We start from the raw sequence: 12,298 nt of genomic DNA, 5'->3' as shown, positions 1-12,298 counted from the left end.
ATGACTTTTTACGTCAGCACCTTTCCAGAGCAGAGATTTCTAGAAGGATTATTATTATTAAGTTTTTGTTTTTTGTTTTTTGGCGGGTTTTTGCAGTTTTTGGTAGGGGCTGGGTTTGAACCCTCCACCTCTGGCATATGGGGCCGGCACCCTACTCCTTTGAGTCACAGGCACCACCCCAGAAGGATTATTTTCTAATGCCACCAAATAATTCTCCAGACTTGTTCTTTGCCCTGTAAAGATGATCTGTAATACCTGTCCCGTATTGGGAAATAAAAGCACAACCAGTGTTTAGTGCAACATGAGTTAGCATGTCTTTCATCCAAGAAACTGACAATATTATTGAAGACCCCTAAAAATGAGACTATCCACCACTATAAGGGATTATCTGAGAAGGGAAAGAAAGAGAAGCCCTTTCCAAATTTTATCTGGACTTTGTGATGCAGTACACACCATGGCCATCAAATCTAATTCCTTCTTCTGCATTTCTGAATCAGTGATCATAAGAAAGAAATATGCATCTCCTGTGCCTTTTACATGGTCGTCTGGCACAAGTCACAAGATAACCTCAAATGATTTGAAACTGAAGTAGAAAGCCTTTGGAAAGAAAATGCAATATTAGCTCAGCAAGAGTCCAGATTCCTTTTTGACTTACTGGCAATAGCCTGGACCAGACTGTCTAGTTAATTATGATAAATTCACCTCTTTCTCTGAGACAAAATTCAAACCACTGACTGGTCAGCAGTCTGAGAAAAATAGAGATAGAAAATCGACCCCCCCCCATTTATTGTGGCAATAATAACATATACAACATAAGGTGGATAAGGCTTAAATAGGTAAAATACCCATACTTTGAACAATGCTGGGCCCATAGTTTTCCGTGGCTACTATGATTCCTCTTATCATCATCATGGTAGTTACTATTGTTGCTAATTGAATATTTGCCATGTGCCAAGTCCAGATTGAAAGATTGGAGGCAGAACCATACACACTCATAGAGTTTCATAATCTCTAGGGATATTTTTAACTATTAAAAATTCATGATACATTTATTCTTTTTTTCTTTTTTTGTAGTTTTGGCTGGGGCCGGGTTTGAACCCGCCACTCCAGGTATATGGGGCCGGTGCCCTACTCCTTGAGCCACGGGCACAGCCCGATACAATTATTCTTAAAAGAAATGATTTTTAAGTTCACCACATTACAGGTTGTTGGGAAAGAATTTATGCATCAGATATTCTAGGAAACAAGTTACTAGCAATCTTATTTAGAATATTCAACCTTAATATTAATACACATAAGAAAGTCTAAAATGTAATGTTATAAAAAGGCAATCCAAAAACAGGTCAAGGAATGGAGGCGCCTCTTGGACCAGAAAAGGGTGGTCCAAGTTGTTAATCAAGTTTGGGGTCTGATGTAAATCAGAGTTTGCACCTTCTTGACATCACCAGCAGATGTCGCTGTGAAGTAGACGAAGACCAGCACAGATGTAGACGTCCACGTGCTGAGCTCTGAAAATGACTTACCCACAATGGAAGAGAATCCTTATATCCATTTATTTGTTTACATTTCTTTTTGTTTGCTTATTTATGTTTTAAGTCACTGAGAACAACTTGAGAAAACATTTTTTAAGATAATTATCTTAATTTCGAATATTATTTTGTGGTTTAAAAAGCACTTTATGTACCTTATCGGCTTGATGACCCTTCAACAAGATATGAAAGACTAGTTATTTCTAATTCATAAAGAATTAGAAATAACTAGTCTTTCATGAGTCCTAAATCGAGACTCATAAAGATTAGTTGACAGGTCCAATGTCTTAGGGTTAGTAAGTTAGTAGGTTATGGTGCCAGGACTTAAACCCTAGGTTTCTGAAGGTTTAACAAACTTTCTTCTACATCCCAGATTTATAAAACTGAATGCAAGGGCCAGCAATGTGAGTTTTCATATCTGCTGAATCCAAGAATATATAAATGAAAATACACAATTACTTTAGCCAAGACTTTTAACCTTAGAAGTGCTATTTCTTAAGCAGCTAGAGGAAAATTCTGGAAACATTTGGCCTTAGGAAACCTCTCAGAGAAGAGTTTCTAGTATGAGATTTAACAAGAAATGAGATGCAAATTAATTATAATTTCTTGGTCTTTTTGCAAATCGAACTCTTTGTTAAAGTGAATTCAATTAAGTAATTGTAAATAACTGAGCTCTAAAATCCTGGTAAATGCTGGATAGACATATATACATAGTAAAGGGACAGTTTGCTTGGGATTGAGGGTTCTCTGGACCTGGGACTTTCAGTGCTAAAGCTGGGATAGTCCCAGATAAACCAATTGGTCACCCTAGCACATACTAGTAATATTTTATACACATAGTGCATTAAATATTAGTTACACATACTCTTTCCTCCTAACTGGAGTTATCTTGCACAATTATTTTACTATCCCCCAACGTAGTGGTGCTCTCAATAATTATCTGGTGTCTGAAATGTGTCCCGGTATACTAAACTAAGCTACATGCTGCCATTTCTTTATAGATATTTTATCTCAGTTTTACACATGTCTTAGTTCCTCCTTTGCCAACAACTCTATAGTTTCAAATTCATTAAATGTTATTGGTCAGTTAAAAAAAAAAAAGTGAGATATCCAACTTCCTGAGAATTTGTAAAATGTATTTTCTGAGTTTAGGCTGTGAGTATTTGGAGAGAATAAAGTGCATAGTCTTTTTAATTTAAAAAAAAAATACAGGATAAGGATTGGTGTGGGCGATCAACTAATAATGGATTAAATACAACAAAAGTATATTTTTCTCTTATGTATCTGGACCAGGCAGCCCAGGGCTGGCTAGTGGCTGCACAATCCTCAGAAACACAGGACCTTCTACTAATATGCATATTGCTGCATGGAATCTCATGGTCTAAGATGATCGCTTAAGTGCCAGCCATCATTACCACATTCCAATCAGACATAAGGAAGAAAGGCAAAGAGAATCACATAGAATATTTGAACATTGGTCAGAACTCAGTCATATAGCCACACTTAGCTACAAGTAATGATGAAAATATAAACTTCACGCTGAGTGGCTGTATGTGCCAGTGAAACTGGAATCCTGTTACTAAGAAAAAGAGGAACTAGATACCATGAAATAATTAGAGTCCTCAGAACACCTATCTACACTTACTATGAGAGAAAATGAAATTTCTAGTTTTATAACTTCTATACTTCATTTTCTGTTCTATTTGTTTCTTTTTTGCCCTCAACATGTAATTACAACAAAATTAAAATTTTTCTTACATTTAATTCTGTCAACACATGAGTTTGCCTTTATCTTGGCCTTCATCATCTGGGGTCTTGTAAGGTATATAACTCATGCTGAAAGGAATTGACAGGCTTAATTTTCTGCCTAAGTTTAAGTCAGTTTTTCTTCTTGTGACTGAGATTTCAAGTCATATAGATGATGGCTGAACAGGGACTTTGCTGTGACCACTGTGCTCTACAACCTTGAATTATATAATTTCCAAGAGTCTGAAACTGGCCTGTCAGCTTACAGCTACAAGAGATTTTCTTACAGACTCATCAGCCTGGTTTTGTCTATCTCACTCACACATGGAACAAAGCCATATTTTTATCATGTGCATCCTCAAAAAGTATCAGATTCACGGAATTGTATTGCCAAAAGGCACTGAGCGTCTAATCCTCTCCTTTTACAGAGAAGATCCAGAGGAGTTAAGTAACCTGTCTGATGCCCAGCTAGTTAAATAGAAAAGGTAACCAGGGACATCCAGCTAGTTAGTTACAGAATTGCTCTTGGGCCTACTCTCCAAACTCCGTGAACAGAAAGTGATCTGTGGTTATCCAGGCCCTATCTTTAGGAGAACACATCATCCCTGTGGTTCTACCATATCTCAGAAGCCGCTCTGTGAGTAGATGTGGCTCCTTCAGCCCTTGCATAGAATCTACAGGAGAACAATGGCGTGGTGGTGAAGAGTTACTTCCCCATCTACAGTGTGAAGTGGCTTGGGTGTCCTCCCTTTCATGAGTAAGAAACCGAGCTGTGCTTTCATTTTTTTTTCCTGATTCTTAGATCTCCCAAATGACAGTCCTAAGCCAGTGCTTGCATGCATCATGGGGGGTGGGGGGGGAATGCTTCTGAATCATGTTTGGTGGGTTTTTTCATGCCATACAGTACAAAAAGTTGTATAAACTCCTAGACTCATCAAAGTAGAAGAGACCTAGATCATCATATGTCTTTAATTCTTAGCTTTCTCATTTGAAAAAACTAAAACCCAGGCTGGGCATGGTAGCTCACAACTGCATCCTAGCACCCTGGGAGCCAAAGGTGGGAAGATCCCTTGAGCTCACGAGTTTGAGATCAGCCTGAGCAAAGCAAGATCCGTCTCTACTAAAAACAGAAAAATTAGCCAGGTGGGGTGGCCTATGCATGTAGTCCCAGCTACTCAGAAAGTTGAGGTAGGCAGATTGCTTGCGTCCAGGAGTTTGAGGTTGCTGTAAGCTAGACTGAGGCCATGGCACTCTAGCCTGGACAATAGAGTGAGACTCTGAGACTGTTTCAAACAACAACAAAAATTAAAACCCAGAGAGATGAATTGACTTGGCTAAGATCATATTTCTTGCTTAGGATTTATAAGAAGACAAAGCTTAAAACAATCCTATAGCTTATTTCTAACAATATTAACTGTTGCCATTTGTTTGAAAATCTCTGAAAACTAACAGCCTAGTCTAGATGAAAAGAGAAAAATACGAATTTGCTCCAAAACGTCTCTTAAATTTACCATTAGATGACACAAGCTAGTTTTATAAAACATTTTATTTATGGTAGAGCTTTACAAAAATAGTCTTAATAAAATTAATACTAACCCATTTTACAATATAACTTATATGTCTATTTTCTCAAAAGAGTGACATTTGATTGTAACACATAACCTACATTTATATTTGTTAAGTCATCTTGTAGTATAAATATGTTTTTATCATCTTTTTTTGTAATAAGGTACAAACCAATAACAATGAACAAAGGACAACAAATCTTATTTTTGTTGTTACTATTTCAATATAAAATTCATCTCCGGCCAAAACAAAATTAACCAAAGGAAAGTAAAACAATTGTCCTTCTGTTCAGCAATGCAGTCTTTTTTAATTATTTAAGAGTTTATCTGACAGACACAGAATTACTCTGAAAGCACCATGGCATAAAGTCCAGTAACAAAATTCCTGAAAGCTTTCTCCCATGTCTTCCTTTTAACAGTTTACTCAGTATTTTGCCAAGATAAATAAAGATTGATCTCAACTCTCTCCTTCACTAGTCTCAAGTGTTCTTATTCTGCACTAAGGTTTTTAGACCATCCCAACTGGCATATATTTAAAATGCGAGTTTCTGTCTTTGGCTTCAAGTAGAATTTCGCAACACTTATGCAACAAACTGGGCTCCTCCATGCGGCTGGATCTCTGTGACTCCCCACCCAACAACATTGCCCCGGATGTGACAAGACTCTGCTTCTCCGGCCTCTCTTATCTCTTCATGGCTGAGAACACGATCCCAGATATTGAAGCCTGTGAGTCTTCCAGAAAAGGCTAATGTTTCATCAAAGCTACTCCCCACACAGCAGCCATTCTTTTCTTGGCCAATCTGCAGGATTCCTCCATCTGGAACAATGTGGCCACTGGCCATCTTGACAGTGCTAGCCACCAGTTCACCATTTACCCACAAAGATGTGAGCCCGTTCTCTGAGTTCCAGGTGCCACACAGGTGGGTCCACCTTCCCAGGGACACCACTGTATCAGCAACCAGTGTGTTTTCCTCCCCATCTACCATAAGCATTATGGATTGATAGCTGAGGGACAGCTGGATCTCATACGAATTCTTTTTTGTGCCATAGGAAAACAGGATGGTTTTGTTTAAGACGTCTGTGGCTTTGACCCAAAGGCAGACACTAAAAGACTCAAGCTGCATTGGTCTCACTGGGTGCACACTTCCAAAAATCTTCTTGGATCGCATTGGGAATAAAATAGCTGTTTCACAACCTAGAGTACCAAGAAAGTAAGAAGAACATGAAAGAACACATAAAAGCATTCAGAAATTGTCTGGCATTTAGCCATTTAAACATAGGCATTTTAATGACTACAATTGAAAACTATATGCAACATCATATTATAAATTAAAGGGCCTCAAATGTAATCTCTGTCAAGAAAAGGAGAATAAGGAAAGCCAATTGTCTTATTCCATGCAGCATCTAAATGGAGAAAGCAGCAGGCAAAACGAAGAGAATCAACTAATGCAAACCCACAGAAAAACCAGGACTACTTCCTCCTTCATTCACGTATTTTCTGGTATTTTTTTTTTTTTTTTAAGTTGAATCCATATGAGTTAACTTCAATGATTCTATAATTTCCAAGGATGTAGAGCCCAACCTGGTTCTCTCTTCTTGCCTCCACTGAGCTTCAAGAATAATAAAACTATAAAATTCAGTGGATCTAATTCACTGCCTTCAGCCACTATTAACATACGTTTTTCAACAAAATTTTAGAATAGTGATGTTATTATAGAATACATTTTATCATGCTGTGTTCTCATATACTTATAAACTTGGTAGAGCTTTTAGAAAACTTCCTTTGAAAGGGAGAAAGTATTGGACACTTGCTACGTACCAGATACCATTCTAATCATTTTTACATGTTCTTTTAAAACTCCTAACAACCCTAAGAGTTAGCCTTTTTATTCCCATTGTACGGATGAGAAAACTGAAGCATAAGTAACTTGTCTATGGTTACACAGTTGATAAGCAGTAAAATTGGAGTTTGATCATCTAGCTGCTGGTTACAGAAGCCACACCCTTAACCAGGGCCCTGCATTGTCTTTTAATATAGAATCCCTGGATGTGGCCAGTAGGGCTGGAATTCAGTTTGTTGAACTACTAATGACCTGGCAGGTTTGGATGAGCACCATAATCTTCCACGCCTTCGTGTTGTCTACAAAAGGTTTCTAATATTCTGCAAGTCTGTAAGCCATCAAATTCAAATAGGTAGGGGAGAACAGAGGGGCTGGGTAGAATCACTTCTATTGGATATAGTGCACACTGTCTGGGTGATAACTTTGACTCAGATGGTACAAAAGCAATCTTTGTAACCAAAACAGTTGTACCCCCATAATTTTCTGAAATAAGAAAAAATAAAATAAAAATGAACATAAAATGGGAAGAAAAAAAGCAACATGTGTATGTAGGACCCAAGAAGAACTAGGTAAACCAAGGATAAACGCTGAAAAATTCTTACTTTGCCCATGCATTTTTTTTTTCTTGATAACAGAAACATCACCACATCCACAGGCATTTAAGATATTCTCTATAAAGTTTCAGTGGTGTTCAAGAGGGTACCCACTGCAATCTAATTAAGTGATTTCCTGTTTAAATAAGCCCAGGCAGTCAGGATCGCATTCCAAAGCATTTTTTGATTGCATCTCAGAGACTCAGCTGCCCTATAGGCCACTTGGCCATATGAATTCATGGAGTAGAAATGCCTCTTGGTAATTTTTGTGGTCTTTTTTGGGGACCAGAGATTGAGGCTCTTGATACCCCCTTTAAAATGTCAGAAACTCTCTCATGAAATGGTTTCTAACTAATAGGTTTTTCTGATTATACTATCAAAGACCACACAAAATTAAAACCAGGTTCTAAGGAGGCTGACAACAGAATGATTAGGAATCCCTCAGGAGCCAAGCTGGCATGACACCAAAGCACGTGAGCAAACGTATTATTGGCTGCAATAAGCATGAACATCTTAGGACTCAGAAATACATCCCTCTTCTGCTCCAACTAATATGCAGAGGCAGAGATGAAAATTAGGGTAATTCTTCAGTGTTTCAGCTACATTATAAGCAAGGCAACTTTACATAATTTGCAAAACAAGAAATTGCATCCATTAAAATAGCTGCAGAATTTATAATTCGCCTCCTACAGTACTACTACTGAATTTATCATTTGTCTCCTAAAGATCCACTACTGTATTCTTGATGCTTTTTCTCCACTGAATCCCTACTTAGTATTTAAGGAAACATGCTCTGTACTGATAAACACACCTCAAATATTTAGAAACGAATAAAATTCTGGTATGGTTCCTGCGACTTTAAATGGAACAGGCCCTCAAACATGTTTTTGGTTCTGCCCCCTACCCCATCCAATAAGAGCTGTTTTATTGGAAATATAAGGAAGGATGGCATTATAATTGTTTTCTGTTTCCGAGATTTTCAAGGAAAGTGTAAGTCATATTTTCTTACTTAGGACATTGATTTTCTAATATAATCCAAAACAATCCCCACAGCACCATTTCTTAGCAATTCTGACTTATAAAGGGATATTACTTCCCTCCAAATCTTCCGTTTTTTTCATTTAACCACTTTTAATAATACTTTTTAAAGCATTATTTCGGGAACCCACGTTTGTTTGGGGATTCCTGGAGTGTCTAATGGGACTTTGACAAGTCGCATCTGGTTTGAATAGATTCATTGGGCCCCATTCTCTGAATCCCTGGGGTCAGGCTGGAGTCACTGACATGGTTCCTACATTCCATTGTCCCAAACTGCACACCCTGCGACCGCCACTGTCACGCTAGTCCGCAGACCCAGGGACCCCTGAAGAATTCCTCCGAGTTGTAGACCAGTTTCAGCCTCAAGCCTCTTGCTGGGAACGGGATGGAGAGGCCGGCTGAGGGGCTGGAACACGTCCCTAAAAGCCAGGCTCGGCCCTAAAATAGCTAGCGCGGGAAACCAGAGCCCGTCTGAAGACAGAGGCAGGATAAAATTAGAAGACGTGGCAATCCCTAACGGAGGGCAGCTGGGTGGAGAGAAGGGTCACGGTTATACCCGGCCAGGGGAACTCTCGCCGCGCCCGGTCAGATCCGGTGTTAGGGCCCCACGCGGCTATTTAAGGATTGTGATGGTTACGTCCGCAGCTTTCTTCGGGGTCCCCCAAGGCTAAGGAATCCTTTTTTAAAGCAAATTCCCGCCTTGCATGCGTGTCTGAGCTCTGTGACCCTGCATACAGGAATACAGGTCCGCGTGTGCGTTTCTCCACGAAAGCTTTCCGGACAAGGTTGCCCGGCTTGGCTCTCAGCTGCGCGCGCTCCCGGAACAAAGCCGCAGGGTGGGGGGTGGGGGGTCCCGGCTCCTCCCCGGGTCCTTACCTGCCGGCAGCCAGCGCCGCGCCGCCCAGCCCCGCACGGCGCGCAGGTCGGCCTGCGCCTGCCGCAGCTCCTCCAGCACCGCGCCCAGGGCGCGCCCCGCCTCCTCCGCGCGCCGCGCCGCCGCGCCCTCCAGCAGCGCCAGCCTGCGGCCCGCGTCGCGGCTCTCCCGCAGCAGCTCGTCCAACGCGCGGGCCAGCCCGGCCTCCGCGGGGGCCGCCGGCGCGCACTGTCTGGCCAGGCCGCCCGCCAGCCTGCCCAGCTCCGCCTGCAGCTTCTGCAGCTCGCCCCGGAGCACGTCGTCCGTGGCCTGCAGTAGCATGCCTTCCCTCATCTGCGAGTTCTCCAGCATGATGAAGAGCTTGTCCCACTCGGAGTGCTCCCGACGACAGTCGCAAGAAGTGGCTAGAGCGGGGACACACATAGTGAGCAGCCCACTCAGGCCTTCCTTGAATGTGCTTGGTAAAAGCTGACCTCCCTCCTCGCTGGTGCCAAGTCATAGCCCGTCCCCAGCCTCCCCCTTCCCTGTAAGGATACTTCCGAAAAACAGCGTGTAAATATCTCCCCAAAAAAGACAGAAACGATTCATTCAAGTATAGATGAAGCTGTACTGTATGAAATTGCCGTTTACGTAGCCCAGAGCAGTGGAACACCGGCCATTTCATATGGTTCAACCCATTATGTATGTGACAGAAACAACTTTTTGAAACCTCCCTCTTTCCTCAAGTGCTGCTTACTTTTGCAAATTAAACTACAACTTTTGGCTCGTTTCATTGGCTACAAGGTACACGGATATGATTTAGACACAAAGCGGTAGGCATGTAGTTAGGGTCAGCGGAGAAACAGTTAAAATGAACTTACGGTCCTCGGTGGGATGGAATCCATTGTCTATCTCGTTGTCCAAATTCACATACATGAGCTCATAATCCTCTGAGTTCTCGGCCAACACCGCGGACCAGAGAGCGCAAAACCAGATCCGGAGGAGATACATCGCTGGAAAGAGTCGAAGTTCTGTGAAGAGCTGACAGCGGGAGGAAGAGGCAGGAGGCTCTGGAGTGAGCTGAGCGTGAGCGGAGATGGGGAGTGAGAAGCAGGAGCCCAGAGCCCTTAATAAACGCCGGGCAGCCCGGCTGGGGGTGAGTGAGTAATGCGGGTGGCACTAAGTTCCCCTGAATTTGGGGGGAAAGGGGCTGGGTGGGAGAGCGAGGGAGATGTGGAAGTTACACAATACTAAACCATAAGGTTTGCACTGCCGTCAGATTAACTGGGGGAGGGTCGGGGGGTGGAAAGGAAACCGCTTCCACTGTCCCCCTGAGGATTGCAGTTATAACTTGAATTGGCAGCGATGGGGGCTGAAGGTCCAGTGGGTAGGGGGGGAGCACGCAGCCAGCTCTGAAGTGGGAAGGCAAATCATCGCTTCAGCATTTTGTGAGAGCCCCTTTCTTCACAACCCTGTAGGTACAGAAAACACAGTTTTTCACTGTTCCTTTGTACACAGTTTTACAGGTCTAAGCTGTGAAAACGACTCTGATTCCAAGATAAACCAACGTATTGAGAATTTCTCTGACTCGAAGCTAGGTTCATTCCAAGTTATTTTGTCTTTAATCCTTCTGGAGTTGCAACTGTACTTTTATAAAGACACTTTTAAAATGGCAATACAGTACAACTGGGCAAACCTAAAATGGGAAAGTACTGGGGGAAAGGAATACACTGATTTTTTGGTGTGTTTCTTTTCATAACCTGGTATTACATGGACATTACCTTATTCTATGAGGCTGAAAGAGGATCATGTTATAAAAGTAAATTTAGGGATTTCCACTTCTGACAATATTTAGAGGTCTGTATTAGCTGAAAACTGTCCTGTACAAAGCAACTACAAATATATTTACATTTTAATATAAAAACTTAAAAGGTACAAATGAGCTCCCAGAAATGCAAGGGAAGTATCTGGGGTCCAAAGATAGATGGGAAATCAAAGAACAGTAAGGCCCTGGAGTGGGTCCCAGGGCTCCTCTGATGAGGTAAAGAGGAATTGAGTTATTATTAATTCTACGACCACCACGTGTTGACCACATGGGACTAAATGCTTAGGCACAGGGTAGGGACTTAAAAGTGAGTCCCTCACTAAAACCAGGACCCTCAGAAATTTCACTAGGTATAATCCCACTTTTTGCCTTAGCACAAGAAAATAGGAAGCAATCATCTTTCTCTCCGACTGAACTCTAGAAGGTCCTAAGAGCTTGTGACTATGGCCCTGCCCTCACACATGTTTGGAATTTAAGTACATATTATCTACTACAGGAAATAAGCCAGCTTAAATGAGAATCAGCAGAAACCAAAAAGGATAAGACATCCCTCCCTATTTATTTAAAATATCAGATAAAAACTGGAAAATAAATGTGTTTAAAATGGTTTAAGGTCTGAAGGAATTGTAAATATGAGAAAGGAATAAGATGTAAAAAAGAAAAAGGCCATGTGGTTTTTTATAAAATAACCAAATAGAATTTCTAGAATTTTCCCCAAAAGTTAGCATTTTAAAAAGCTCCAGGAATGGATTAAATGGCAAATTAGGCAAAGCTGAAGAAAATATTAATGAAACTGAAAGACAGATATAAGAAAATAATGCAAAATGCACTCCTTTTATGTTTAGTAAAAGTATTCTAAAATTTTTTCATTGTTCAAAAGGATGATAAAGAAATTAATGATTTGGGGGAGGCACCTGTGGCTCAGTGGGTAGAGCACCGGCCCCATATACCAAGAGTGGCAGGTTTGAACTGGCCCCAGCCAAACTGCAAAAAAAAAAACAGCGGAGTGTTCTGGCAGGTGCCTGTGGTCCCAGCTACTCAGGAGGCTGAGGCAGGAGAATTGTCTAAGCCCAGGAGTTGGAGGTTGCTGTGAGCTGTGTGGAGGGTAGCTTCTTAGAGATGAAACTTCGATGTAACATTGAATGAGAAAAAAAAATATGTTGCAAAGGATATGTACAGTAAGATAACTATTTACATAAAATTTTAAAGCAAGCAAAGCAACACTATAAAATATTTATTGATACATACACCTATAATTAAAGTATAAAAATGTTTATAAAGACAATAAATGCTACTTTAGGATGATGA

General features: G+C 41.1%; 2 protein-coding genes across 3 annotated transcripts in view; one reads left to right on the top strand and one right to left on the bottom strand.

Annotated features, from left to right (window-relative positions):
* VEPH1 (ventricular zone expressed PH domain containing 1) overlaps positions 1 to 12,298 on the top strand; it is a 246,934-nt gene that overhangs the window by 56,293 nt on the left and 178,343 nt on the right. The gene's annotated exons all lie outside the window — the stretch shown is intronic.
* Positions 4,804 to 10,319, bottom strand: PTX3 (pentraxin 3). The gene is made up of 3 exons (XM_053600825.1): positions 10,047 to 10,319; positions 9,189 to 9,590; positions 4,804 to 6,035 (listed from the first exon to the last, which is right to left on the bottom strand). The coding sequence occupies exons 1-3, from the start codon at positions 10,174 to 10,176 to the stop codon at positions 5,422 to 5,424; spliced, it is 1,146 nt and encodes a 381-aa protein (XP_053456800.1). The 5' UTR covers positions 10,177 to 10,319; the 3' UTR covers positions 4,804 to 5,421.

The sequence above is a fragment of the Nycticebus coucang genome, chromosome 8 (genome assembly GCF_027406575.1).
Source record: "Nycticebus coucang isolate mNycCou1 chromosome 8, mNycCou1.pri, whole genome shotgun sequence".
Lineage (NCBI taxonomy): Eukaryota > Metazoa > Chordata > Mammalia > Primates > Lorisidae > Nycticebus > Nycticebus coucang.
The sequence above is the reverse complement of the archived record's forward strand: the minus strand, read 5'-3'. Positions and strand labels throughout refer to the sequence as shown.

What these genes read in the sequence shown, in the direction of transcription:
- PTX3 (XM_053600825.1), bottom strand. Translation starts at nt 10,176, where the DNA reads ATGTATCTCCTCCGGATCTGGTTTTGCGCTCTCTGGTCCGCGGTGTTG. An exon ending in ATTCCATCCCACCGAGGACC is followed by an intron (nt 9,591 to 10,046) that starts GTAAGTTCATTT and finishes TCCCCGCTCTAG; the next exon opens with CCACTTCTTGCGACTGTCGT. An exon ending in GCGGCGCTGGCTGCCGGCAG is followed by an intron (nt 6,036 to 9,188) that starts GTAAGGACCCGG and finishes TTGGTACTCTAG; the next exon opens with GTTGTGAAACAGCTATTTTA.